The 27,300-nt window shown below is 57.4% G+C and overlaps 3 protein-coding genes, 2 long non-coding RNA genes and 1 other non-coding gene across 10 annotated transcripts; 2 read left to right on the forward strand and 4 right to left on the reverse strand.

Annotated features, from left to right (window-relative positions):
* Positions 1-122: 122 nt before the first annotated feature.
* Positions 123-1,904, reverse strand: C27H12orf57 (chromosome 27 C12orf57 homolog). Its single transcript, XM_025471964.3, has 3 exons — positions 1,481-1,904; positions 1,061-1,237; positions 123-358 (listed from the first exon to the last, which is right to left on the reverse strand). The coding sequence occupies exons 1-3, from the start codon at positions 1,530-1,532 to the stop codon at positions 207-209; spliced, it is 381 nt and encodes a 126-aa protein (XP_025327749.1). The 5' UTR covers positions 1,533-1,904; the 3' UTR covers positions 123-206.
* On the forward strand, positions 1,122-2,312 carry LOC112675371 (uncharacterized). Its single transcript, XR_007406383.1, has 2 exons — positions 1,122-1,261; positions 2,026-2,312. It is a non-coding gene; the product is annotated as an uncharacterized LOC112675371 (long non-coding RNA).
* Positions 1,793-1,854, reverse strand: LOC112675402 (U7 small nuclear RNA). Its single transcript, XR_003145874.1, has one exon. It is a non-coding gene; the product is annotated as a U7 small nuclear RNA (small nuclear RNA).
* A 350-nt stretch (positions 2,313-2,662) lies between the features above and the next one.
* ATN1 (atrophin 1) lies at positions 2,663-17,290 on the reverse strand. Of its 5 annotated transcripts, none has more exons than XM_025471960.3 (10): positions 17,197-17,290; positions 9,773-9,967; positions 9,480-9,617; positions 9,213-9,326; positions 6,455-8,505; positions 6,004-6,226; positions 4,943-5,639; positions 3,928-4,071; positions 3,435-3,615; positions 2,663-3,243 (listed from the first exon to the last, which is right to left on the reverse strand). In XM_025471960.3, the coding sequence occupies exons 2-10, from the start codon at positions 9,797-9,799 to the stop codon at positions 3,210-3,212; spliced, it is 3,609 nt and encodes a 1,202-aa protein (XP_025327745.3). In that variant the 5' UTR covers positions 9,800-9,967; positions 17,197-17,290; the 3' UTR covers positions 2,663-3,209. The 5 variants fall into 5 exon arrangements, with proteins under 5 accessions (XP_025327745.3, XP_035563425.2, XP_035563427.2 ...); XM_035707532.2 differs by lacking the exon at positions 17,197-17,290 and adding an exon at positions 16,800-16,821 and having other exon boundaries at positions 6,455-8,502; XM_035707534.2 differs by lacking the exon at positions 17,197-17,290 and adding an exon at positions 14,363-14,588 and having other exon boundaries at positions 6,455-8,502.
* LOC125753803 (uncharacterized) lies at positions 15,395-19,037 on the forward strand. Its single transcript, XR_007406381.1, has 2 exons — positions 15,395-15,726; positions 16,331-19,037. It is a non-coding gene; the product is annotated as an uncharacterized LOC125753803 (long non-coding RNA).
* Positions 18,742-26,889, reverse strand: ENO2 (enolase 2). Its single transcript, XM_025471963.3, has 12 exons — positions 26,747-26,889; positions 25,487-25,583; positions 24,874-24,969; positions 24,676-24,734; positions 24,296-24,365; positions 23,700-23,833; positions 23,266-23,488; positions 22,000-22,197; positions 20,787-20,988; positions 20,390-20,498; positions 20,167-20,225; positions 18,742-19,672 (listed from the first exon to the last, which is right to left on the reverse strand). The coding sequence occupies exons 2-12, from the start codon at positions 25,569-25,571 to the stop codon at positions 19,603-19,605; spliced, it is 1,305 nt and encodes a 434-aa protein (XP_025327748.1). The 5' UTR covers positions 25,572-25,583; positions 26,747-26,889; the 3' UTR covers positions 18,742-19,602.
* Between the last annotated feature and the right edge of the window lie 411 nt (positions 26,890-27,300).

Raw genomic sequence — 27,300 nt, forward strand, 5'->3', positions numbered from 1 at the left:
AGCAGGGTTATTCCCAGCAGGAGCATAGGAAGGATCTGGACAGGGAGATGAAGCAACCTGGAATGGCAGAAGGAATCTGGGACTAAGAGGTGGGGGTTGTCAGGGTCACAAAAGACTAATGCTGAGGCTGTCACAGGCACGTTTATTATCCTCCGGAATGTCAAGATCTTCCCTTCCTGGGCAGTGTTGCAGAGGAGGGCCAAGCCTCAGGAGGCAGCCACACTGCCACCAGAAGCAGGCCCGTGGGGAGGCAGTGTCATGGGTGGCAGGAACAGCGCCTTCAGCTTGCCCGACAAGCTGGCAATCTCAGGATCCTGGGCTTCGTAAGACTTGACCAAGCGGGCAAACTTAAGGACACCTGCAAGGAGAAGTGGAACATCAACCCACACCCCCAGGGGACAGGTGTGCCTCACACATCAGGAGAGGGCAGCGTGAGCAGGAGTCACTGGCTGCTCCCCCTCTGGTCAGGTAGCTGTCTACAAAACAAGGCACAACTGGATGGGATGCAATGAATGAAATATCCCAAAGCAGTGTGCTTCTTGTGATCACGTGGACCATTTTAGCGATTCAGTCCCATGAACACGCACAAGACCCCAAATCTATAACCTGAACACACACCAGCAGGGCAGAATCAAGAAGCACCCTTGGGGAACACCATGATCTCATCAAGGAAACTGACCAGCCAACCCTCCAACAGAGATTAGCTACAACACCTTAGAGGGGCTGCAGGAGACATCCCACTACGAGTTATCAGAAGAGGGTTCAGGTCCAGCTCTGCTGTGACCTCAGGCACTTAGTTTCCTACTAGAGTCTGTTTCCTCATCTTAAAATGAGATAACAGTATAATAACTGGTAACTACAAAAAGCACTTTGGACTTCACCAGGCACAAATTCAGACCAGGCTCTGAAGGGCTCTGACAGCCAATACTGTCGGTCCCAATACTATCAGTCCGATTGTGGTTGCCTCCCTGTGACCCGAGGAGGGAGGGCGGCTCAGGGATCCGATGGATGCAGCGCCCTCTCCTGGACCCAGTCCACCCCAACTCCCAGGCCGACCCACCTTCCCCGTCGCAGCTGAAGCCATAGGCCTTGATAACCTCCTGCTGGATCTGCGTGGCCACGGGCAGCACGAACTGCAGCATCTTGCCCATGTCGTTGCAGGCGTTGTCCCGAGCCTCGTCCATGCGCACGGCGTTCTCCGGGGCCGAGAACGCCTGGATTACCTCGGCCAGGACCACTGCGAAATCAGACGCGTCCCCGGGTAGGCGCGGAGCAGGGCAGGCGGGCCCGGCCGGCAACGCAGGGAAGAGGGCGGGCAATTAGTGGACTGCAGGCATAGCAGCCCGATAAACTCCGTCGCTCCAGGGGTCCAGGGCTCCTGGAGGAGGGGGGTACCGGCGCACCCACACCCCACGCTCTGTACCTCCCCCCGCACCCTTCTCCAGCAGGGAGCCCGCCGGGCGGCTAGAACGCTCCTCACCCTTGGCTTGTTCGGCGCTCAGGGCCGCGGGCGGGGCCGGGGCGGACGCCATAGGGTACCAAGCGCGGCACGTGCAGCGGAGCCAGAGCCGCTGGGAGAAGGGAGCTGCTGCCGAGAGGAGCTCTCACGGCTGACGGGGGTGGAAGGGAAGCGGCATCCACCGCGGCCGGAAGCAGAGGCAGCTTCTCGGCGCAGCGCGGCACCACCGCCCAAACGCCTTCGGAGGAGACCACCGAGGCTCCCGGCCGCCAGATGCACCGGAGCGGAGAGACCTCCGCAGCCGAAACCCTCTATTGTTGACAACGAGCCGTGGGGGGCTTTCCGGTGAGGACCGGAAAACCTGCTAGACAAATTCTAAAAGAGCTGTAACACTACAGGAAGTGGCCTGGAGAGACCATGGGGTATCCAGGAATGCCACTCTTGGTGAGGGTGAGCTCAGGGTGGGGTTTCCTAATCTCGATTGACGTATAACCGACGGGGAACATTGTGACTTTCAGAAGGAAAAACAGGGGAAAAGGAAACTTATTTATATCATTGATTTCTAGAGTTTGTGAACATTTGATTCGAGTCTATGCAAATGAACTCGAAGCTGATTGGCTGGCAAGGCTGGCCACACCCCCTCCGATGTTTGAGAAGGCCGAGGGCGAGGGCGGTTCTCCGGCTCTCCTAAGATGGCCTTGCCCCTGCTGTGCGCTCCAGCCTGACGTCCTCCGATTCCTCCTCTCTTCTAGACGTCTGAAATGGTCTCCCACCCCCTTCCCAAACCATGAGGTACTTACGCCTCCAGAGTTCTCATCGCTTTAACCTAATGAAACTATGCCCCTGCTCCTCCGCTTCGTAAGCGTCTCTCAATCTATCCGACCCAAAGGATTCTGGCCTCTGGTGGCTCCCAGCTGTGGGGCCAGCGGCTTCTTAGACCTGACCCTGGCCGAGGAGTGCCCGTCCCCCGCCTCCACATCTGGACTTCCCAGCCTTGGATGCAGGGACCGGGTCTGTGGTACCCCTCCGGCAGAGCCAGGTTCCAGGGCCCTGGGCTCTCCCAAGAGCTCCTCTGCAACCCTCCAAGGTCCCTACACCCACTCGTTCCACAGCTTTCTCTTCAGGCACCGCTGACAAGTTCCCCACCGCGCCCCCTCCCCCAACTCCGCCCCATAACCCGCAAAGAACTAGTCACAGCCATCATCCTGGGGAGTCGTGAGGATGTTTTTGTTTGGTTTTGGTTGGGATATTTTTTAAAGAGCGTCATATAGATATTTATATATATAAATTATTAATGTGGGGGAGGGGCAAGGGCCATACATCGCAGAAGGGGCGCGCGCACAGGGACTGAGGAGGGGCGGGGCGGGGGCAGCACACGATGCTACGCAAAACAGCCACATCTAACAGATGAAATAATCACACCAAAGGGGTGGGGGAAGGGCGGTGGCCACCAGGGGGGTTGAGCTTCAGGGAGGAAGAAAGCAGAGGGACTAGAAAGAGGGACCTGGCCCAAGATTACTGTGCGCTTTCTGCCGCCCCCCCCCCCCCCCCCCCCGTCACCTCCCCACCTCTGCATACCACAGGAGGCTTGGCTTTCCATCTGTCCCTCCCTCCCTCCCTCCCTCTGCCCAGCTGCTGAAACTCTGCAAAGGAGCAGCAGCCCTCCCTCCTCAGCTCTGGGCAGCCGGATGGGACAGAGGGCCTCCGAGTCCAGATGCAGGGGCCATGAGTACTCTCTTGATTGCAGGTTCTACAGTGGTTTGTCACTTTCCTTCTTCAGGTGACTGGTGGAGAGGGGATGCAGAGCGGAGACATGAGACTGAGGTCAACCTTGACCTAGCCCCAGTTAGAGGCTGGTGGAGGAGGGGTTCCCTCCCTCCCCCGGGGAGCCTGAAGCCCAGCAGTCTGCTGCCCACACCCCCATCTGGCTAAGCTCATATCCCATCACTCCCAGCCTAGGGGAGTCCAGGGGTACCTGTAATAGTCTTCCTGGGCAGGTAGCGGCACACTGTGCAGTGGGTGATGAGCGTGCAGCCACTGCTGCTGCTCCAGCGCGAGGCGCTGCAGCTCAGCAGACTGCGCGTGCATGGCCTGCAGCTGGTGAGCTGCTGACATCGGGGCAGAGAGGGAGGCTGGCAGGTCCCGGTAAGGAGCAGCTGTGGGCAGGAAGGGCAGAGGAGGGCACATGACTGGTGGAGATAGCTAGCCACCTTACATCAAACTGACACTACAACAGCGCAAAGCCAGACCTGCCAGTTGCCAATAGTGGACAGGATTCAAACTTCCACCTGGCACTAAAATCTGTGCCTCTCTTGGGCAGAGGGCCTGGGCCCTCCTTCTCCTATTCCCAGCCCCTCTGGTGCCTCCTCACCCCTCCCCAAGCCCAAATAGCCCAATCCCACCACCCAAATTCAATCTTCCTGCCCTTCTCTCATTAGACCTTCCCCCACCCCTTCCTCCATCCTTACCAAAGAGCTGGTGACGAAGAACTTCGTTCTCGTGCAGAGGGTGAGGAAGAAGGGGGTTGGGGAGGGTCCCAGCTGGGTAGGGGATCCGGGTAAGGTGAGACCCTGAGGCCAGGGGGTCAATGAGAGGGTGCACAGAGGCAGAAGCTAGAGGGTAGAGAAGAGGAAGGTGTCACCAAAAGGCAGGTTTGGGGAAAACCATGCATTTGGGTGAAAGGATCCAAGCCTGGAACGAGATGGATGATCAAACACAGGGAGACCCAGTGAGGAACAAGGAGGTGCAATGGGAGAACTAGGGGCCTGGTGGGCAGCCAGAACAAGACCTTACTGCAGTAGGGATATATGGATGGCAGAGAACAGAACATTACAGTTGTCAGAGGGATCTGAAAGGAGAGACATGGACTGCTTTGGGGGGGGGGGGGTGGCACAGAAAGTTTAGAAAGACAGGGAGAGAGTTGGTTAAGAGAGAGAAAGCACAAGGGAGCCTGGAATGACCGTGACTATAAGGCTAGATCAGGCAATGTTCTGGACAGTAAGAAATATGGCAAAAGGATAATAAATAAAGCTCACTAGCACCTATGATATCCCCAGCCAAAGCTATAGAGCTCTTTCTGGAAGGTTGCAGATCTAGACATGGGCAAGAACATGAAATACCTCCACCTGGGAGGAGAGAAGACAGCTAGAAATGACAACAGAGTTGAATCCAAAGAAGCAAGGAAACAAGTATGTGAAGCAGGGGAGGGAGTCTGAGAGCAGAAAAGTAGCATTCCCTCAAAGGTTTCCTCTATCATGGAGGAATGCTAGACTCTGAAGAGGGGTGGGGTGTGGGTTATTAGTCTCTGTGGCAAGGCTGGGGCATGAGAAGGTGGAGGGTGACAGGGAGGCAAAGATCAGGGGAGCAATCCCTGAAGAGAGGCTCATGCCAGACTAGAGGGATGTCTTGGCCTGAGCAACAGAAGAGCCCAATCACTTACAGGGATCAAGGTGGCCCCCAGGGACCAAGACAAAGGAGTCTCACCTGCATGGATGGCATCCTGCTGGTGGAGGTGCAGGTGGGAGTGGATGTGGGAGTGCTGGTGGTGATGGGGGGTCACATTGAGCATCTGCAGCCGGGCCAGTGGGTCATTGCCCAGAGCTGCCACCCTTTCTGCATGCTGCCTCTCAGCTGCCAAACGCTCGGCGTAGGACATGTCAGGCCGCAGGGCTGGCCCAGCTGCCAGCGCCAGACGTTCTCTCTCCAGGGGCCCCAGACTCGGATGAAAGGGGAAAGGGTGCAGGCCAGGTGGGCCAGGCTGCAGAGCCAGGCCCCCGTGTCGGGGGAAGGGATCCAGGCCTGGCCCAGGGACCCCATGCAGGGGTTCCAGCTCACTGGGCTTCACTTCGAAGCCAGGCTTGAGGCGGTCACGGAGGTCTCGTTCACGGGCTTCCCGCTCCCTCTCCCGGGCTGCTGGGTCACTGCTGTACAAGGCCGGGACATTGTAACCCAGGAGCCCCGGGTCCACTGCCCCTAGGGGCACGTAGAAAGGATGGTTGCGATTGCCAGGAGACATGACGTGGGGCCGGGCGTATTCACTGAGCGTGCGCAGGGCCGGAGTGTCAGGACCCAGGTAGGGGGGCACCGTGGCTACGGCACTGCCCGGCTCAAATGGAGGGCGATGGGGCACCGGGCCGAGAGATGGGCACTCCACTGGCGCCCGGCCCTCCTGAGCCAACTTCTGTGGGACACAGGGAGAAACAGAGTCAAAAGGGCAGGTCTGGGAACCGGGGCTCACTTGTCTCACCAGCTGAAGGCCCTCTGCTGGCCGGCTCAGCCCAGCAGGCGCTGCCCGAAGCCCTCTCCCGGACGTCGGCCCTCCCTACCACCCCCAGGGACTCTGGGCTGAACTGGCCTTCCACCAACGCACGAGCGCCAGGATTCCGCCCGCGGGGATCCTTCCGTCTCCGCTCCCCGGGCCGCCGTGCCTCCTCCTCTCCGACAGGAGGCGCAATGACCACCCCCGCCGCTCCGGCCCTCGACCCTCCCTGCGCGGCGCGGAGGAGGGGCCGGGAGGCGGGCGGCGCGTGCGGTGACGCACTCACCACGCTGCGTTCCAGCTCGCGCTCCTTCTCGCGCTCGCGCTCCTTCTCGCGCTCCCGCTCGCGCTCGCGCTCCTTCTCTTCGCGCGCGCGCTGCTCGGCCTCGCGCCGCACCTTCTCCACCAGGTCGGCCCGCTTCTTGGCCAGCTTGGAGCCCTCCAGCGGCACGAAGTACAGGTCGCTGCGCGCGCACGAGTTAAAGCCGCGGTCCAGGTGCTTGTTGAACCTGCCGGGCGCAAGGGCGGCGCGCGCTTAGGCCCCTGCGAGCGGCGGGAGCGGTCCCGCGCCGACCCTGCCCCGTGCCCGCCTGCGCACACCGCCAGGGGGACGCAGGGCTCCGGAGTCAGTTTTCAAAAGCACCGCAGGAAGGCAGCGTTCCCTCTTGGGCCTCCACCGGTCTCTCCCCATCTTCGTCCCCCATCCAGGCCCAACCGCATCCCGCCCCCCGGCTCACCTGGCCGACTGGCTGGCGTGGCTGGGCACGTCTACCACCTTGGGAGGGGGCGAGGGGCTACGGGCCGGGGGCACTGGGCTCTCGGGGGTCTCATACTCTTCGGCTGGCTCTTGTTTGATCTGCGTGGCATTCAGGGGCGGCCCCGAGGCGGGGGCTGCAGGCGGTGGTGGCAGGGATGACAGGCCTGCAGGCCCGGCAGGTGGCAAGGGGCCCTGCCCCACGGTAGGCGAGCCCGGCTTGAAGGTCCCTGGGCCCGCGGGCGGCGAGGCGCCTCGGTAGCCGGGTGGGGTTCCCGTTCGGAAGGAGGGAGGTGACCCCGGCTTGTACCCCGGTGGGGTGGCGGTCTTGTAGGCCCCTGGGGACGGGGCTCTCTTTCCATACGGCGGGGGCCCAGGTGGGGAAGCTGTTTTGTAGCCTGCTGGCGAGGAAGCCACTGTGGCAATGACCGTGGAAAGCGTAGCCGAGGAGGTGGTGACCGGAGGCACCGGTGGGAAGGGGTAGGGAGCTCCCTGGGGGCCCTGGGAAGGGGAGGGGTGCGAACAAGGGTAGGATCCTTGAGAGGAAGAGGAGGAGGAGGCGTTGGAAGAAGAGGAAGAGGCAGGGGGCCCATTAGGGCCTGCTTGGCTGTAGGACACCTGGCCGTGAGGTGGGGGCAGGTGTGCTGGCCCTGGCGGGTAGGGCCTCAGAGACCCCAGGGAGGGAGACATGGCATAGGGATGGGCATGATGGGAGCTACTGCTCTCCAGGGGGTGAGGATATGCTCCAGGGGGAGGGGGCCCAGAGCTCCCATGATGCTGTTGCTGTTGCTGCTGCTGCTGCTGCTGCTGCTGCGGCTGCTGCTGCTGCGACTGCGGCGGCGGCTGCTGCTGCTGTTGCTGGTGGTGATGGTGGTGTGTTGGGGCTGGTGGGTGGCCTGTGGATTGGCCTCCAGCAGAAGGAGGGAAGGGGCCTGGGTGAGCATTGCTGTTGGCTAAGAGACGGCCATAGGGAGGAGGTGGGGGGGGACCCTGGCTCCACACAGCCTGGGATGGAAGGGAAGGCTGAGTATACTTAGGTGGCTGATTAGAGACAGACAGGCTCGTCGGAGGAGGGAAGGAGTGGGGATAACTGGGCAATGCCTGGGAAGCTGGGTACTGGGAGGCAGAGGAAGAGGAAGAACTGGAAGAGGAGGCTGCTGCCGAGCTACTACCAGAGGACGAATATGGATACCTCATTGGGGGGGCTGGGGCAGAAGAGGAGGAAGCAGGTGGCAGAGGATGGGGTGAGGGAGCAAGAGTGGGGCCCTTCTCTGAGCCAGGAGGAAGTCCACCCATACCCTGCCCCATGGCATGGGGAGAGGGCAGATGCCCGGGTAGTGGCTGGGCCCCCAGGCCAGGAGGAGAGGCTGAAGCATTGTTAAGGGGTCTCAGAGCAGGTGGAGGAGGCAGGTTTGGTGTCACATGGGGGAAGGTGGCTGGTGGTGGAGCAGACGGTAGGTTTCCACCACCCACTGAAGTGTTAGGTGGTTTTGTTGGGGGAGCACCACCAGCCCCAGAGCTTGATATGGAAATGGGGGTGGTGGGTGGGGGGTGCTGTTTGCCCCCACTAGGAGCCCCCACTGAAGAGGCAGCTCCTCCTCCCTTGGGACCTATTGGAGGTCCAGACAAAACTCCTCCACCAGTGCCCCCAGAGTAGAGCTGTGGATGAGGGGGAGGGGCCCCAGGAGGAGCCTGGAACATTCGAGATGGGGGGGGCTCCATGGGAGCATGATATCCAGTGGGTGTCACAGAAGGATGGGGTTCAAAACCAGGCTCTGGCTGTCGGGGGGTACTGTCTGGCGGCGGGGGGGAGGGAGGAAAGAGTGGAGGTGGGTGGTAGGGGCGGGCTGGGCCCTGGGAAAGGCCAGAAGATGAGTCGGAGTCATTCTCCACGCTTCCAGGGCTGTAGATGCTAGGAGACGTGCTTCGGTTATCCTGGTCAATATCCCTAGGGTCACTGCTGCCATCATCATTGAGGCTCCGCCCATCTAAACTATCCAGATCGGAGGGAGACTGTGGCCGAGGGAGCTCCTGCTGCAGAAAAAGGAGGATCATTTCATCTCTCTTCTTTTTCCTTGCTTCCCCTAGATTTGGGGCCTCCCTTGCACAAAATCATTTCCCCCTCCCAGCACACCACTGTACCATGTGATGAATACTCTTGCTCAAGCCCACCTCCCTGCCACATGTGGGGATGCCCCCTGTCTCCCCACATTGTCAGTGACTCCCTGGCAGCCAGTCTTGTTTCCCTCCTTGGAAACTGCATTCCTTCCTCAATGTCCATCTCAAGCACCTTCGCCCGCCATCCACAGCTAAACCCAAATCCCTCTCTTCCACTAGCTCATACTCACCCACCCCCATCTCCTTTACCCTATTTAACTACACATGCCAGAAACCCTTGGTTCTTAAAAAGACCACTCCTGCATTTTCCTTATGATTTATTTGTTCCTTCCACGAAGACCTCTCACCTTTAACCTCCTCCCCAGCCCCTTCATGAGAACCAGGACCTTGAAAAGGAGAGGCTGGAATCCTCCTCACTCTCCCAGTCCCCTCTGGCCCTGCCTGGTCATCTGGTGGGCTGGCTACTAGCCCTAAAGATCTGTGACACATTACAGACAGGACTCCTTTAATAGGCACAGCAATAGGACTTTTCCCTCCTATACCAGGCAAGATTCAAGTAGGAATCACGAGTGAAAGGGAGTTTTCAGGAACGAGTGATGAGAAAATGGGTCAGGGTCTCCCACCTCAGTTTTGGTCTTTTTTGGTGCATTGGTCTCCTCACTTTCGCTCTCTGAGATCTCCTCGCTCCGGCCCTGCTTGCTGACCTTTGGGGTGGAGGCTTCTTCCACACGGGCCTTCTGTTCAGGAGAAAGAGAATATTCCTGTCTTATGCCTCCCAAGCCTCCACCGTTCCCCTCTGCCAGACAGGAAGGTCCCTCACAGCACGCACACACGTACGCCCTCGGCCCCAGTGTCTGGGCATCCTGTGGGAGGACCTGAAGACAGAATACCTTGGCTGTCTGCCTAGACTTCTCGGCTTTGCCATCACTGCTGGACGTGCTGACCCCTCCAGGGGAGGCCCGGCCCCTCGATCTCAGTTCTTCCCGGGGCCCAGGGGCCTCTTTCTTCCGTCCACTCCTCATTGACATCTGTGGGAGAAGGAAGGAAGCAGGTAGTGTAGGGTGTTTTTCCACAGAGCACCTAACTTTACGATGTGCCTTATTTCTATTCTTCCTCTCCAGGCCCTCACCCCTAGTTACTTTGCCCCTCATCTTTCATGTCTCTCGTTTTAGCTGTTACTCACTGAGTCTTTATTCTGTCGTGTCTTCATTCTTCAGGCTGTGGAGACCCCATTCTCCTCTGCCTGGGCAGCTGAATACAGAAACTTCTCTGCTTCACCCCAAGTTCCCCACAGCTGTGGTCTGGGAAGCAGGAAGCAGGATCTCCCAAGTTCCCAGTGGAGGCGCCTGGAACTCGCGGGATCTGTTTCCAGTGAAGCCTGTTAGGAAAGACCATCAGAGTCTCCATACTGGGGAACAGTGTCTGAGGGGCTAAGTGGCCCAGCCCTAGGCCTCTGAGCCAGGAGGCACACGATCCGTAAGATGTTGTTGGCTTGCCCCATGGACTGCCCAGCTATCTACAAGTGAAGGAGACTCTGCTCACAACATCATCTCTTTCATCTCTGGAGAAGGCACAAGATTCAGATGTACCTATGAGCTCGCGTTATTTATCCTTCATGATACCTAGGAAATACCTGTGTCCAGCAGTTCCACACAGCCTTACCAGGGAGCATAAAGAAATGTAGATGAGGTATTAAGGAATTTATTGAGTGCTATCTTTACATCAAGCCCTTACATTCAATTTCATTTAATACTTACAACCAACCAAAGTTGGTTGTATCCTTGCAAAGTAGGTTATGTATCCTTATTTCTATTATATAGGTGGGGAAGCTAAGGCTTGAAAATTGAGATTGTGACTTGCCCAACTTCATGTGATAAATACACAGAAACCAGTGATAGCACCAGAATCAAATCCACATCTCCCTGACTTCAAAGCCCATGCTATTTCTTCCAGACTTTGCTATACTCTTGCCAGAAGCAGGTAGGGAGAATTCTCAGAAGGCCTAGATCAGTCCTAGAGATATGAAAAGAGTAGAGTAGGTGGGAGAAGCATGTCCCATTCTATAACACAAGTGCACAGAGTCCTACCCACCCCAAGCCCAAACCTGGGTATCTTCAAAGTACAGAACTTCACTTTTGCGAGCCCCATAGAGACCCGCTCTCTAGTGCTTAGGTTCCCTAAGGCTAGAAAGTCACGACTTTCAATTTACCAACCAAACCAATGAGTATCAGTGAGCACATAATACAAATTCACAAATTTCTGAGCCTGCATCCCCACTTGGCTTAGCCAGGGACACACACCTCACCACTTGTCTACATCTGTACCTATATATATGTATAGTCAGCTATTTTCATTCACACTTGTTTGTATTTCTTGCTGTTATGTGTCTCCTTATGACTGACCATAAGATCTTTTGAGAGCAAGAACGGTAGCTTCCCACTGTTTTCTTCCTTTCTGTATCTCCCACTGATGTCACATATATATGGGTGCTCTGTTCTATCCTTGATAGTGACTGTAAACCCACTAACTTCGATGGATCTTTTCTAATAAAATCCTGGTGGCTTTGGTGGGAACAGGGTAAACTTAGCTACCTATCCTGAAGTAGGAGGCCTGGCTAGGTAAATGGCATTTCCACAGTCTATAACATATTTTTCCCGAGGAATACAGAGTAATTACTTCTCATTCATCTCTACTGAACCCTACTGAGACAGGCAGTGAGGGGGGGAACCTGACCTTTCCAGGAAACTTAAATAATAATAATTTACTTAGAGTCACAAAGAACTGACACAGAGCTCCAGGTCTTCTGAAGTTAGAACTGATGCTCTGCCCAGTAAGCTAGTCCTTTTTCCTCAACTACAACTATTACCACATTTTGGAAATGTGTAGATTGGTTTTAAAACACTGTCAAACCCCCCAAATCCAAAGAACAAAACCCTATAACAGAAGGGTTAACAGAAGGGAAAAACACTCTTTAACAAAAGCATAGCAAAAATGACTATTTGTGACTGGTGTGTCTTTGCCCTCAAGAGGAGGGTGCCCAACTCTCCTCTTCATCCCAGAATCCATCCACCACATCAGTGAGAGTGAAGAGACCAAAAGGTCAGTGAAATGCATGAATGTAACTGAAAAACACAGCAATCAGCGTGCCCCTCCCCCTACTGCAACTGTTTTAAACAGCTGAAATCTGATAAAATTATCAGTTAGTAGCTTTGAAGGAGAAAAGCAGTCATAAAAGCACAGGCAATCCTGGGGGAAAGGAGTGGCAAAGGAGAGGAGTTAGGGTTGGGCTGTGCATATGTTTCTGAACTCCGAGCATGTGTTACATCAACAAGGTGAGCTGTACTGGTCTTGCCCTAGTAGCCAGTCACCGTAACTGATACTTCTAGAGCACCTACTATGTATCTGGCAAACACACTACCCACATTCCCCTTCACAGCCTTACTACAAAAGAAAAATGACAAAGACCACGTGCACCTGGTGCACCAGGTGCGGTTGAGTGTCTGCCTTTAGCTCAGGTCATGGTCCTGGGGTCCTGGGATCAAGTCCTGCATCAGGCTCCCCGCAAGGACCCTGCTTCTCCCTCAGCCTGTGTCTCTGCCTCTCTGTGTCTCTCATGAATAAATAAATAAAAATCTTTAAGAAAAAAAAAGAAAAGAAAAGAAAAGAAAAATGACAAAGACCAGACAGGCAAAAGTGAGAAAAAGGGAGAGGTCTCTAAGAAAAGGAAAAGAAAGGGGAAACAGAGCAGGATGTCAGAGGGAATACACAATCAAGGCACAAGGCTTTCTGGGAAAGGCTTGCAGGGTGAATTTCAGGATCACTGGCCCAGCCCCCATCATCATTCCAGACCTACCAGCCTAACAAACCAGTCCAAAGCGACTCCTAGATAACAATGCAGCCCAGACCAGCAGATAACAATGCACCAGTCTAAGCCTTCTTAGAATCCGAGGTTGTCAGAGGGGCCTCAGAAATCATCTTCTCTATAACCCCATCATCTTACAATGAAACCAAGACCCAAAGAGAAGTGACTGGCCCAAGGCCACAGTTGGAGGTACAGCCAGGACTAGAGCCAGGTATCCTGGCTCCTGCTCCAGAGTATTGCCATGGCCCTCTCTCCTGGGCCATCCTCACAAGGTCAGGGAAATAGAAGGTTGAAGGTTAGCTGAGGGAAGGGGTCACTGTCTTGATAGTCTGGGAAAGAGGCAAAGGGAGGCTCAGGAAAGGACACTCAAGCTTAAGAAAATGGAAGAGTATCAGTGCAAAGAATCCTTAGGACTACTGTACACAGAAAGTTCCTAATAATAAGAGAGGTAGAGGCCAGAAAGAACTAGCAAAAGATGGTGTAACTTAAGCATTTCTGTGCTCTCGCCATGCCTAGGGGGAGGAACCTGGAGCAACACTATGACCTGCAAATAACATGTCTACCTGTTCCAACAGACTGCTGGATGGAAGGTGGGGGTGGGGTGGGAGTGGGGAACCCCTGGGGAACCTCCTATCCACCAGCAGCACCAGAAACACCTTCCAGAACGCAGCCACGAGTCCCAAGGACACAGCCAAAGGCCAAGATCCAATCAAGATTCTGAACCCCACCTATAGGACATCCCACTGGATCATTGCTATGGCAACAAAATGGTAGAACCTGCCCCTCAAGAGTCTATCCCAGGAGTCTATCTGCCAGCCACTCCCCCTCCAGTTGCCAAAGCAACTCCTACCCTCCTATAGCACCCTCAGGGAAGGGAGCTTAAGAGTGCCTACCTCCGAAGAAATAAGCCCGGGCACAAAGGGAAATCTGAGTTCAAAACAGAAATGAAGATATGCCCGCCCCCTTCAGAAAGCACAGCTAGAGGGGAAGGGGGTGCCCAGGGATTTGAGGGTGGAGGTCACAACTTGCCTGGAGTGCCTACAAGATCGTCCAGTTTTCTCCTCCTCTTCCACCCTCCCAGGAAGCCCTTCTCCCTAACTCTCCTTTCAATGCTCCCATCGTCCCCCTCATTAGTTCTTGGGGGACCACCCTCCTCTGCCCCAGTGTACCCCCCTCCAAGAAGTAAGTCTGCCTGGGGTTGGGGAAACAAGGTCAGAGGTGACCTGAAGTAGGGGAAAGAAAATCGAGTCACAAAGGCATCCCCTTCCGCCCTGTAACACCTCTGGTTCTTCTCAAAGGTGGAACCTCTCCTTGGCCCTTTCAGAGCCCCCCTCTCCCCAGGTTCCCTACTCCCTCATCAGCTACAATCCCTCTCTCTCCGCCTACCACACCCCTTCCCCCCTTTCCCACTTCCCTTCCATACCTAACACCCTCCACCCCGAGTTCTGAAACACGGGCTCTGGGCCTTTTGCTGGAGTCTTGATGCCCCACCTCGCTGCCATATCTCCGTTCCTTTTTTGCCTTCGCCCGAAGCCCCCTCGCGGGCACCCCCTTTTTCCTCTGCCAACCCTCCACCTCGGAGCTCCTCCTTTGGTCCTGGGCTCCTGGCTCCCCTCTTGCCCCATCAGCCCTCCTCCTGAGACCCTCCCACGTCCCTCTCCACCTTCCCGACCCTCTGGGTGCTCTGGCCCCCATCCCTCCTCCGGGGCCGGCCCCACCCCCAGAGCCCCCCAGCCTCAGGCCGGCCAGAGCCCGCAGTGGGGGGAACCGGATCGGGAAAATAACAAATGGAGGCGGCGGCGGCGGCGGCGGCGGCGGCGGCGGCGGGAGGGGGAACTGGGAGGGGTGGGGGTGGGGAGCCGCGGGCCAGAACCCGGGCGGGCCCGAGGCCCGGGCGGCAGCAGATCTTACCTGGTCGCGGCTCGGGACGGCTGGCTGGCTCCGAGCGGGATTCGGGGCTCCGGCGCCTCTGGGGGGGCGGCGGCGGCCGCTCCCCCGCCCCCCTCTCCTCTTCCCGGCTTCAGTCGCCGCCGCGACGGCGGCGGCGGCGGCCCCGACCCCCCCGGAGGGCGGCCCCCATCCCCCTTCCCCCACCGGGCCCCGATCGCCCGCCTGCCCCCGGAGCAGACCCGACCCCGCTCTGGCTCAGCCCCTCCCCGGGCCCGCCCGCCCGCTCCCCCGCCCCCCGCCCGCCCCCGCCGCCCGGAATGCCCGGGCCGCGCCGCCCGCCCCCGCCGCCCTCCCCGCGGCCCCGGCCGGCCCTCCCCCTCCGCGCCGCTCCGCCCGCCGCCCGCCGCCGCCGCCGCCCGCCCCGCGCAGCCCGCACTCGCGCGCTCCCCGGCCCCCCGGGCGCCTCCGCCCGCGGCCCCCGCCCCTTCCCGGGCGGCCGTGCCCCCGCCTCGCCCTCTCCTCGCCCCCTCCTCGCGGCCGGCGGTGCCCCCCGAACGGGTCCCGGCCGGAGGCCCCGGCCCGACGCGGGGCTGCGGGCGGGCTGGGCGGCGCGTCCGGCGACTCGCACAGGAAAGCGGACGGCGGAGGGAGGGCGCTCGGGAGAGGGGGATGGGAGAGGGAGGAAGAGGGAGAAGGAGGGAGCGCGAGGCACGGAGGAGAGGGGCCGGGAGGGAGACGCGAGGGAGGGAGCGCGAGGCAAGCCGCGAGGGGGGGGCGGCGGGGGAGCCGGAGGGGGCGGCGCCGCGCCACTTGGCCGAGGCCGGCCGCGGGGGTTGGGGCGCGGGGAGGGTTCGCCGAGGCCGGCGGCGGGGAGCGGGAGGGCGGGGGAGGGGCCGTGGGCTGTGCCGGCGGAGGCGGCGCGGACTGGAGAAGTTTGGGGGCCGAGGGGGCCGAGGGGGCCGAGGCACGGAGGACGTGGGCGGCTGTGGGTGTGCGGCTGGGATTGGCCTGTCGGGGTACGCGGAGGCTTTGGGGGCGGGGAGGCGCGGGACGGGAGGGGCGGCTGGAGCTGGGGGTGACAGCGCCTGTGGCCGACCTGTAGCGGGAGACGCGGGCTGAAGCTTAGGGTCACGGGGAGGGGGAGAAATTGAAAAGATGGAGATCTACATATATCCTATATCTATAGTCCCATATCCTATACTATATAGATACATATATCCTATATCTAGTATCTATCTGTATATACGGATGGGGTTTCTGCATGAGAGTAGTTTGGACGCGATTGGTGTCGGGAAAAGAATAGGGAACACAAGAACGGGGCGGGGGCGGTGATGCTGGAAGGCTGAGGAGAGTTCAGAGGGGTCAGCACGGAGAGAAGGGGAGAGGTGAGGAACTTTTAGAAGCCATGAAGGAGGTGGGGCCGGAGACTTATTCTAGGGAGGCCTGAGTGCTGGGTGGGAAAGCTGCGGGGAAGACACTGGCTGGACTTCTGGGGTGGTGGGGGTGGGGGTTTCCGAGGAGGATTTCGGTTGGCTAGACAAAGGTAGATAGAATGGGGTGGGGGCCAAGGGGGAAGTAGGTAAAGAAGATTAGAAGGAAATGGAAGATAAACAAGGCCATGGAGGGAGGTCAGAGATTGGGAAGACAAAGAGTGGAGATGGGAAGGGAAAGCAGTAGAAGGAAACCATAGAAGCAGGGGAGGGCAAGCCCCCATGTAGGGAAGGGATTCGTTTATAGGAGTGGGACACTATCTTCAGGCCCTTCTGTCTGGTGGTGTCTCAATTTTCCTTCTCAGACCTGTTTCAAGTCACCACAGACAGTACTCTGAGCCACAGATAAGGGGCCCAGTGGGGATTAGGCTCAAGGTAGAGCCAAATCTCCTAGATGTCCTGGTTCCTGGTTCCCCAATCCCAGTTGTTCTACTGTGGAGACAATCCCCACCCTACCCCCAGACCACAGGTTCTTCCTTCAACCCTCCTCACTCTCCAGGCAGCCTAACTGTCAGCCAGCCAGCCATTTCCAGTCTTCAGCCTGAAGCCAGCACCCCATCCCAGTGTCTTCTTCTGGGATGTCTCCCTGGCCCCACACCCTGCAGCAACATCTCCCAGGACAAAGGACACCAAGACGCTGGGTGATTTTTGGCAGCTAAGATTGGGAAGGCCAGAGAATAGGAGGGAGCAGGCTGGGAAACTGGAAGAGCTGGAGCTGGAGCCTGGATTGGGAGCTCTTACCAGCTCTCCAGATTTGGGGTGGGAAGAGGGCAAATGCCAGAGCCCAGCCAACCAGAGGCCAAGGATGGATGGGCCCTGGATGGCAGGATCCCACCATCCTTCTGGAAAGGATGGAGATTGGATTTGTAGCAACTCAGTGGATTTTGCCTCATATTTCCTTGGGCCAGACTCAGCTGAGTTCTGGGAATACCCAAAAGCTCTGAATAGATTCTAAAGTACTGACGAACCTGAGCAAGGTGGCCACCTTGGCCCAGCAATGAATCACCACTCTTCATCGCTGCTGAATTGGTGGGCAACTCACTTTTCTAGCCAAGCTTCACCTTCTTGATCCCTCAGTGCCTTCCAGAGACCTGGCCAGCTCCTTATCTCCCCTCCATGGGATTCCCACCCTCCCTTCCTCAGCGCCCTAGGATGACCCCTGCTCCCTCTCTCCACCCCACAACAACTTTGTTCCAAGACTCCTCCTCTTCCTCCTCATTCCCCATCGCATTTCCTCTCCTTCCTCACATCTCAGCTCATTCTCCCACTGGGCCTGGGCCCAGGCCCTTCCCAGCTCCCTTGTAGGCCAAGCTGCTCTCTCTTGCTTTTTAACCACCGAGGGATGGGCTAAGGGTGGTGACATACCTGAGCCTAAAAGAAAAATTTGAGGCAAAGGTAGGAACAGAAGATAGGGAGAGTCAGAGAAGCCAGGGCCTATCCTCTCTGATTCTTCCCCAGCCTGAGGACTAGGCTTACCATTCAGCTTTGGGGTGCATCATCACATACACACACCCCACACCATCCCTCACCCCAGCTCTCTTTATGGCCTCAGCCCCCCACAACTCACTGGTCTCCAGGCAACAGCACAAAGGGAAAGTGGAGAGAGGGGCCAGGGAGGCCCAGATGGAGCTACTGTAACCCAATCCAACCCAGTACCTGGGGGAGAGGGGGGAGGCATGGCTACCAGAGGAGGCCACCTAGCAAGGAGTGGGGGGAAAGGGCAGAGGTTAGTAAATATGGCTCCAATCACAATCGGCTTGATCAGTCCAGGAATTGGAGGAGAAAGATGGGTATCACGGACCCCAGAGAAAACGGAGAGGCACAGAGAAAAGCATGCCCCAAAGGGAACAGAAAGGGGCGCCAGGAGACCGGAGGGAAGAGAAAGATGAGTTGCCCACCCTGAAATTAAGAGGCATAGAGGAGCAGAGGCAAGAAGCTCTCTGAACTGAAAATGGCTGAGGTGTCAGTGACACAGGAAGAAGAGCAGAGACATGGGTCCTGCCCATTCAGGACGAAAATCCTCTCCTTGTCCTGGAGCTGGGCAGGATGGCAGAGAGCCCAGGACCAGAACTCAGAGTAGAAACAGTTTAGGAGGCCCACAGAGGGGACAACCTTGAAATTCCTCCCATCACACCCCTAGCTCGGGCTGAGTGTGGCGTCCCACGGAACCTTGCCTCCCTCTAGTGGCCACAGCTCCCTGTGTGTAGCCCTTGCCTGCTGGGTTCTGCTCCGTGTCCCAGCCCCAGGAGAGGGTTTCTCCTCCTGGGGAGTTCCTGGGTCCCTGTGCCAAAGTCAGGGCTCCCCTGGAGCTGAAGAGTGATAGTGGATCTCCAGCCACACACTGGGGTCCTGCTCAAAGGCCACCCCAACACTTGTGGCTTTGACTCTCCAGTTTCCTGAAGATTCCATTTCCTCAGACCCTCCTTTGTAGCCCCAGGTACCACTCCCCTCCCTGGGTCCCCATCTTGCAGGGGGTGATGCCCACACAGTGCTCTTACCCAGAATGACCAAGACTGCATTGGGGAGAGGCCTAGATGGGAGCTTTTCCAGTACACAGCTTTATCCCCTCTTTGGTCATGGCCCTCTAGGAACCTGAGAATAGTTTGCACCCCTTTTCCTAAAAAATGCACACACACATTTTTGATACTTCTAGGAAATCTCGGTGGAGAACTTTTGGTTCACCCCGGTCCCAGGGCCAGGCTTGATGCTGAGAAGGCAGGAGGGCAACAAGGGTCCCCACCTGGCCAGGGAGGGGAGGCAGTGCCATCGTCTTAGCCATACTTGTTCAGTTTCTTCCTCTTTTTGGGTCCTCCCCAGCTCTGCTATCCGAGTTCACCAACTTTCGGGTGTGGGCGCTCCATCTTCTCTCCCCGAATATGACTAGAGTAAGACTCTTCAGACACAACAACGCACTGTGATTCAGACTTTAATGGTGGTGCTCATTCCCACGCCACAGATGTGGTGGCGACTGTGGAACATGGCACAGGGGAGCAAGACATTGCTCTGGTGCAGCTGGAGGAAGAACAGGGAAGCCAGGGCTGAGGAGAGAGTGATGGGGAAGCGTCCCCGGGGTACACAGCCCCCACCTCGACCTAGCCAGCTTCGGTTCAGGGCTGGTGTAGACACAAAGGGGCGGACACCAAGGCCCTTTCCTTGTTTACCCTTCCGGTTCCAGCAAGAAACCTCCCAAGCCCAGGCCATCTTCGATTCTACGACCCGTGAAATACACACACAATCTACTCCGGTCAGGCCAGATTTGGGCTCTGGAGTTAGGGAGAAACGATCAATCAATAAGACTAATCAACAATAAATAAATAAATAATCCCCTAAAGTCTCAGGCCAGGCGCATTAGATCATGCAGCCAGCGCTCCCTTCCACCTGGGCATGATGCCCTTCCTGGGCTCCCCGAGACATGGAAAATGGGTGGATGCAGCACAAAGCACAGTGACCCATGGCCCCTCTCTGAACACCTCACCAACCAACCCTGATGCACCTGTGAGACCCTGATTGCTCTGCCTGGATGCCCTTATAATCCTCAGTCCCATGGCCAATTTTTGAGGAGAAAGGACAGAGAAGTGGAGAGTATGGAACCAGGGCGGGGGGCGGGGGGTTAGTGGGGGGAGCACACAGCAGGGGGCCAGACAAGCCAAGGAACATGGTGCAGCAGGTCAGCAGGGGTGTCCAGGGTGAAATGTCCTAGAGCAGGACAGGAAGGAAGAAGCTCCAGGAGGACGGGAGGGGGGTTCCAGGTCTCCGCGCAAAGTCAAGGGATCACAGCACGCTGGGATTGCGGAAATTATGTCCGGCAAAGCGGGCTTCGTCTCCCAGCTCTTCTTCAATTCTGAGAGAGATGAGCCAGAAAGGAAAGAATCAGGGAAGCAGGACGCTCCTGCTCTGAGGAAGCCCCTATGCTCTGAGCCAGGCACACCACCTGCTTCTAGGTCCTGGCCCAAGTGTGGACATGCCCTGGCTTTGACCTCCGGGAGCCGTGGATCAGGCCCTCAGTAAAGCCATCATTCAAAAACAAATATTGGGGATCCCTGGGTGGCGCAGCGGTTTGGCGCCTGCCTTTGGCCCAGGGCGCGATCCTGGAGACCCGGGATCGAATCCCACATCAGGCTCCCGGTGCATGGAGCCTGCTTCTCCCTCTGCCTATGTCTCTGCCTCTCTCTCTCTCTCTGTGACTATCATAAATAAATAAAAATTAAAAAAAAAAAAATATTTTCTGGATATCTACTGTTTTCCAGGCCATGGGTATTGGAGATGGAATGGTGGGCAAACAGAGCTTTTAACCCTCTGGGCCCTGGGCTCCCATCATTCCCCAGGTGTCCTCACCTCATGAGCTGGTTGTACTTAGCCAGACGCTCAGAACGGCATGGGGCTCCAGTCTTGATCTGAAACATCCCCAGAGATAAGCAGCTCAGTGGCTGCTTCATCCCCTAAAAGAAAACTTACAAGCTCCCTTGACATTCCCTTGACACCTGCAGACCCCTGGAAAGAGAGCCCCACCCACCTGACTAGAGCCCACCAATTCCACACAGATCTCTCTTGCACTCACCTGGCCTGTGCACAGCCCCACCACCAGGTCGGCAATGAACGTGTCCTCAGTCTCTCCTGAGCGATGACTCACCATGACCCCCCAGCCATTCTCCTGGGCCAGCTTGCACCTGCAGCCATACACACCAACACTGATCCCCCAGCCCGCACACCAGGCATTCTCTTCCTAGCCCATAGAACCAACATTGGTTCTATGTCAAGAAACACCTGACAGAAAGCTCTCTGGGAGGAGCACAGAGCGTAGGGTGGATTGGGGGTGGGGCAGAACCAAAAGAGCTGGGAAGGTGACTGCAGGTTCCCCACTCCCTTCAGCATCTGTGCCAGTATGAGGCTGGGCGCACTCGCCAGAGGTGTCCTATAGAAACGGGCTGGGTTGGGGAGAGTCTGGGGACACTCACGCTTGGATGGCTTCAGTGACCGAACCAATCTGGTTGACCTTGAGCAGCAGACAGTTGCAGGCCTTTTCCTCCACCGCCCGCTCAATACGCTTTGGGTTGGTCACTGTCAGGTCATCACCCACAATCTGGATCCCTACATTAGCTGTGAACTTGGACCAGGCAGCCCAATCATCCTGGTCGAAGGGGTCCTCAATGGAGACCACTGCAGGGAGAGCAGGAGGGGCTGCTGACCCTCCCTGGGGCTCTGCGGCAGGCAGGAACACCTTCCCCTATCACTCCCTGAAATGACGAATCCCCTGGCTAACTGAACCTGCTTATCCTTGCTCCCTGCCTCCAAGATAAGCCTGCCCTGATTCCTATCTCAATTCTTTCAGAAATCCTTCCAGGGGTGCCTGGGGTGGGGTGGGGGGAGCAGTTGAGCATCCAACTCTTGGTTTCAGCCCAGGTCCTGATCCTGGGGTCATGGGATCGAGTCCCTTGATGGGCTCTGTGCTCAGCATGGAGTCCGCTTGAGATTTTTTCCCCCTCCCTCTCGTTCCCTTCTGCTCCTCCCCTGCCTCATGCTCCTTCCCTCTCAAATAAATATTTAAAAAATAAAAGAAAAGCTGCCAAAAACCAAGGATACAGAGTTTTTCTCAAAACTATCTTTGCATTTTTCCCACTTTCACTACTGGGAAGTTTTTCCTTGGTGCTATTCTAAATCCTCATTCTTCTACTTTCCCTTGCTCTGTCTCAGGGAAATAGAAACTAGCTTCCTCCATGCGGGGGTCACAGCCCTTGGAAGGCCTGGAGAGAGGAACCCAGCTCCTCCTCAGCCTTCCTGTTCTGCTCCCACAGAGCTTCCAGCTCCGCTCCACATCCACAACTTCCTTAGTCAAAAACACCTATAAGTACAAGTTCTCTGCTGGGCCCGGTAACCACCTCACCATCTCTGGTTCCTTCCAAAGCCCTCCCCGTGATCCCAGTAGCTTTGGAACTTTGATCAGGACGAAGTAGATGAAACAGATTCACCATAGGTACCTGCACATTTACACTACAGACACAGCCCGTCTCTGCAGGAGGCTCCTTCACCCCCAGGCCTGATTCTCAGGCTCTTCTCAGACCTCTGTCTGACACCTGAATCAGCACCCCATAAGGTCCAGAGTTGCCCCACACGTCCCTGCCTGCCCCTTGACCCTCGCGCTGCCCTCCCTCCCACAACCCTTGTTCTCACCAGGATAGTCCCTGACAAAGTCCTGGTAGAGGGCCCCCAGCTGGTCCCCAGTGATGTATCGGGAAGGATCAGCAGGAGACTTGAAGTCCAAGTCATATTTGCCATCACGATGAAACTCCGAGGCAGCGACATCCATGCCAATGACAATCTTTTCTGTGTAGCCAGCCTTGTCGATGGCTTCCTTCACCAGTTCCAAGGCTGGGGATGGAATACAGTGAAATTATCAGCAGGGAAGGGTGGGCAAAGGGGAATGAGAGTAAGAAAGGAATTCAGAGCCCAGGCGGAGCACTGTTGCTGGGGAGAAGCCATACTCCAGTTGCTGGTGGGGTTATCCCCAGAGCTGGGAAGAGAGGCCCATCTTCTAAGAGGGCAAAGGAATGCAATTCTGTTCATAACAGATTTTTTGTAAACAGTTATTATTTATTGAGAGCTAACTATGTCACCTAGTACAATGATGCTAAGAGGTAGATACTGTTATTATTCCCATTTTACAGATAAGAAAGATAAGCACAGAGAAGTAAGAAGGATCACGAGGCTCCTGGGTGGCTCAGTGGTTGAGCGTCTGCCTTCGGCTCAGGGCGTGATCCTGGGGTCCTGGGATCAAGTTCCACATCGGGCTCTCCACAGGGAGCCTGCTTCTCCCTCACCCTTTGTCTCTGCCTCTCTCTTTGTGTCTCTCATGAATAAATAAAATCTTTTTTTTTTTTTTTAATAAAATCTTTTAAAAAAGGAAAGATCACCAGCCAGTAACTCTTCAAGTCAAGGTTCAAATACAGGCAATTTGGCCCAAACACCTGAACTCTCAGCCACTTCTTGTTATTGTTTATATTCATTATACAGCTCCTGCCAAGGCAGAGAAAAATTGGACATCTTCAAGGCCTGAGAGGTTGGGGTGGAAATGGGATAGACTCAGAATAGAATCTCTAGAGTATGGTGTGTCTCATCAAACTGAGAATCCTATGAGGTTCAAGTCCAGGATGGATCCAAGTCACCTAGACCACCTCCCAGCATTCCCAGGGGCTCTAGTAAGAACTTACAGTTGCTAACAGATCTGGCTGTGCAGATGAGGGCTGTCCTCTTAGGCCTGCCTGTGAATGAATGTGGCAGATCCTCGGGGACCCAGCCCCAGCACTGGTACCTCTCTGAGCCAGATCGAGGGCCTCCCACCCATACTCCTCAGGCCCCGATGAAGCACGCAGCTCTTCCTGGCCCTCCGTCCCAAGACGGAGTGAGACCCAAAGCAGTCAGTGGGGCTCCTGGCCTCACCTTCACTGTTCTCCAGGATGTTGGGGGCAAATCCGCCTTCATCTCCCACGTTGGTGGCATCCTTGCCATACTTGTCTTTGATGACGCCCTTGAGTGTGTGGTAGACCTCCGCCCCAAGTCTCATGGCATCCCGAAAGCTCTCAGCGCCCACTGGGAGGATCATAAACTCCTGCATGGCCAGCTTATTCCCAGCATGAGAGCCACCATTGATCACGTTAAAGGCCTGGGGGCCACAGAGCAGAAAAGTCACAGAGCACTTCCCTCCTCCACTCCTGGGAGTGTTAAGCCCCAACCTCCCAGACTCAAAGTCTGCTGTCCCCATCTTTTCACTTTGATTGACTCAATGCACTTTGCCCTCATCATTCCTCACAAGGTTTCATGCTTTCCCCCACCCCACTCCTAGGAGAGGCCTGGGCACGGCGGGCAGGGCTCACCGGCACAGGCAGGATGAGGTCCGAGTTTCCAGCCAGCTGAGCAATGTGACGATACAGGGGCAAGTCCCGCTCGGCCGCCCCTGCCTTACACACGGCCAGGGACACACCCAGGATGGCATTGGCCCCAAACTTGGCTGGGAGATTAGAGAGGAAGGTGCTGAGCATGTCCCCTGTCTTCTTGAGCCCTGGCCTCCACCTATACTCCCCAAAAGGAGCCAGTAAAGGAGACCCCCCCCCTTCTGCATTCCTATAACACCTCGTTGGTACTCTCCTAAAAACAGTGGGGAGACACGCACACACACATGTGACTTGATGGGAAAGGGCAGAGAGCTCCACCTATTTCTAAAGATCCTGAGACCACAGACTATCTCCTGCCAGCTCGCCCTCTTGGTGCTGCAAGAAGTTCTCCCTTCTGTCCTAATGTCACTCCCTCCCACTGCAGTTAAATTCATCCTCTTATTTTGGCTTTGGACGAGAATGGGAGATGGGCTTAGCCCTGGCAGGCCTTCCTTGGGAAGCCCCCACAGTGCTCCATGTGGTCTGCTCCACACGTCCTCCCCCTCATGCCTCCCCACTTGCTCCCAGCCCTGGCTTACATTTGTTCTCAGTCCCATCCAGCTCCAACATCAGATTGTCCAGCTTCTCCTGTTCCACCACAGAGAGACCCTGTGTGCAGAGCCACCATCACCCCCGGCCAGAATGGAGGCTGGGCCCTAAAGCATAGGGCCCCACCCCATACATACATACTCTCCTTGAGAGCAGCTTGTCTGCATCAGGGGACCTGAGCTTCATGGGAGCAGGGGCCAATGAAGGAGCCTTCCCACTCTTCCCTTGGTAACCATGATTCCCAAGAGGTGGGCCTTTCTCCCTTTTCTCCCTCCTCCTCTAATCCAGGATTCCTTCTGGGGACCCTGGTCCTGCCCACCCACATCCCCCACCCCCGCCCCTGCTGCCCCCAGCAAACTGTGGGCCTCACTGAGCTGATGAGGGCAGGAGCAATGGTGGTGTTGATGTGGTCCACTGCCTTCAGGACACCTGGGGAGAGGCAGAGAGGCCAGAGTGGGTCAGGCTGGGAGGGGCAGTGGGGGGCATGCAAGAAGGGAGTCAGGAACCTGTGGGAGGTAGGAGTATAAACTGAGCAATGAGAGAGCCTGGAGGAGAGCAAAGTCCTCACCTTTGCCTAAGTAACGCTGCTTGTCCCCATCCCTCAGCTCCAGGGCCTCATAGATACCAGTGGAGGCTCCACTGGGCACTGCAGCCCGGAAAAGACCTGGGAGAGGAACATGAAATAAGGGGGGGGGGGGGGCACAGAAGGATACTAAGGGGACCAGAGATTCCTTCAGCCTTCCAGTTCCAAACTGCCTGCTTCGTCCAGTCCCATCCCCACACTGCTCGCTCTCTCTCTCTCTCTCTCTCTCTCACACACACACACACACACAGTCTCAAGCACAGGCATTGGCCTCCTCATCTGCCCAGCTGAGGTCCCACATGCACAAGTAGGAACCCACGGATATGAAGCTATGCAGGCAGCATACACATGCACACATGCACATGCACATAGGTGCACACACAAACGTGCAGAGGCACGGTATATTCCATATACTAAAATAGAACACAGAGATCAGCCTATCCTGGCGCCCCTGGACGAGGAGGACCCAACCCCCATAACCCAGGCTTTCAAGCCTGGCCCAGCACCCCATCCCCACTGGGAATCAAGGCAGCTTCCCTCCGGGGCCAGGGGAAATCCAGCCTGAAGGATGGGGAAAGGCCCATGCCCTGCTCACTACCTTTGGCCGTGTGGAGATCCACCTCCACCGTGGGATTCCCACGGGAGTCCAGGATCTCCCGGGCCCAGATCTTCTCTATCGACATGATGGCTGAGATCTTGGGTGGAAAGGAAGGAAGGAGAAAGATAAGAGGTTTAGAGAGGTGGAGCCTGATCAGTGGGCGGGGCTAAAGGCTGGGAGGGACGGGAAAGAGGTTACTGCAGTGGGTGGGGGGTGGGGAGGAGCTGGCTGCAGTCCGGGCTTTAGGAGGGACCCCCCCCCCGTGGGGAGAGAAGGTCAATGCAGTGGGGGGCGGGGTAGGATCAAACGGTGAGAAGGGAGGACACCGCAGGGAGGAGGGAGGGGCACTGGCAGAGGTTCCCTGGCGCCCCCTCAGTAGCTCCAGCAGCCGACTGGTGGGGTTCCCCCATCTCAGAGTGTAATGGCTGCCAGGCTTGCATTTCTCCTTGGAGCCAAGAAGAGGATGGGCTGTCTGGGCAGCTGGGGCCTCTCCTCCGGAGCCCCCATCCCACGCCAACTTAACACCCAACCCCCACTCTACGATCCCAGGTTCTCTCCCAAACTACGTACGTCCCTCCTCTTCCCAAGAGACATACAATGGAAAAGTCTGGGGAGGGGGTCCTAAGGAAGCCCTCAGTCCCTAGGGGTTGAGCAGGGAGGGAGAAGAGATCTGGGGAGAGAGGCAAGGCTGGGCCCATCCTCCCTGTCCCAACCCCTGCCCGCCGCCCCCCCCCCCCCGCCCGCTGCTAGACAAATTCTCCCCTCCTCCCATCCCTCCCCCGTGCAGCAGCAAGAGGTAATGTAAAAGGAGAGAGGCAATGTGGGGGAGGAGTGAGAGAGGAGAGTCTAGAAGTCTAGGGATGCTGGGGAATGGGAAAAGAAGAGATTTCCCCACAAGCAAAGCCAGGGGACGTGCCAGGATAAAAAAGCACAGTCGGCGGGGGGGACCCCGAACTTAACATCGACAGAACCGGAGGCGAAGAGGGGCATGGGGAGAGGGTCAGTCAAGGGTGGAGAAAGGCCCAGTTAGAGAGAAACAGGTGTAGAGAGGCCTGGTGCCCAAATGAGTTGGGGGCGACGGCCAGACACCGAGAGGAGAGGTCCCAGAAGGCCGGGGAGGGAGGGTGCCGGGGAAGGTGCGGGTGACCGAGCAGGTGCGCAGCGCGGCCGGGCGAGGGATGCGCGGCGGCCGGGGGCGGGGGCGGGGCGCGGCGGCTGGGGGAGGGGGCCGGAGGGGCTTAGGGCCTGCTGGGGCTTCACCTCGGGGCTGCAGACTCAGCCTGTGGCGGCGGCGGCGGCGGCGGCGGCGGCGGCGGCAGTGGCGGCAGCGCGGAGAGAGCGGGAGTGGCGGCGACGGCGGCTGCGGCTCCCGGGCGGGGGGCGGGCGGGGGGAGGCGCCGATAGGGCCGGGCGGGCGCATGTGACCCGGAGCCCCCGATGAGTCAGGAGCCTCCGGCGGAGGAGCACGTAGGCGCGCGGGCGGGGGGCCGACGGCGGTGGGATGAGCGGGGTCCCGGAGGAGAGCGACGCGGAAGAGGCTGGGGGCGACCCAGGACCCGGACCCCAGCACCCACGCGCGCTCACACCCACGCCCCGCTCCCCTCGAAAGTAACAGGCACAGCCCCGCACCAGTGAAGCCCATGACAGCCTTGGTGTCTCATAAACTCCCTCAGACACAAGAGTATCAAAATGTCTCTTTATTTGATAACCAAATTGTTCCTAACACACCCAGCCGCCTCCGCAGCTCCTCCGCACCCAACTCTACAAGCGTCCCCTGGGCGCAGGCCTGGCTCCCCCAGACCTGCCTGAGGCCC

Source organism: Canis lupus, chromosome 27, assembly GCF_003254725.2.
Source record: "Canis lupus dingo isolate Sandy chromosome 27, ASM325472v2, whole genome shotgun sequence".
NCBI lineage: Eukaryota > Metazoa > Chordata > Mammalia > Carnivora > Canidae > Canis > Canis lupus.

What these genes read in the sequence shown, in the direction of transcription:
- C27H12orf57 (XM_025471964.3), bottom strand. Translation starts at nt 1,532, where the DNA reads ATGGCGTCCGCCCCGGCCCCGCCCGCGGCCCTGAGCGCCGAACAAGCC. An exon ending in GAGCGCCGAACAAGCCAAGG is followed by an intron (nt 1,238 to 1,480) that starts GTGAGGAGCGTT and finishes CTGATTTCGCAG; the next exon opens with TGGTCCTGGCCGAGGTAATC. An exon ending in CTTCAGCTGCGACGGGGAAG is followed by an intron (nt 359 to 1,060) that starts GTGGGTCGGCCT and finishes TTCTCCTTGCAG; the next exon opens with GTGTCCTTAAGTTTGCCCGC.
- ATN1 (XM_025471960.3), bottom strand. Translation starts at nt 9,799, where the DNA reads ATGAAGACACGACAGAATAAAGACTCA. An exon ending in CACGCCAGCCAGTCGGCCAG is followed by an intron (nt 6,227 to 6,454) that starts GTGAGCCGGGGG and finishes TGCGCCCGGCAG; the next exon opens with GTTCAACAAGCACCTGGACC. An exon ending in TCTTCGTCACCAGCTCTTTG is followed by an intron (nt 3,616 to 3,927) that starts GTAAGGATGGAG and finishes TCCTGCCCACAG; the next exon opens with CTGCTCCTTACCGGGACCTG.
- ENO2 (XM_025471963.3), bottom strand. Translation starts at nt 25,571, where the DNA reads ATGTCGATAGAGAAGATCTGGGCCCGGGAGATCCTGGACTCCCGTGGG. An exon ending in GTCACTGAAGCCATCCAAGC is followed by an intron (nt 20,499 to 20,786) that starts GTGAGTGTCCCC and finishes GTATGGCTGCAG; the next exon opens with GTGCAAGCTGGCCCAGGAGA. An exon ending in TGGGGCTGTGCACAGGCCAG is followed by an intron (nt 20,226 to 20,389) that starts GTGAGTGCAAGA and finishes GGGATGTTTCAG; the next exon opens with ATCAAGACTGGAGCCCCATG.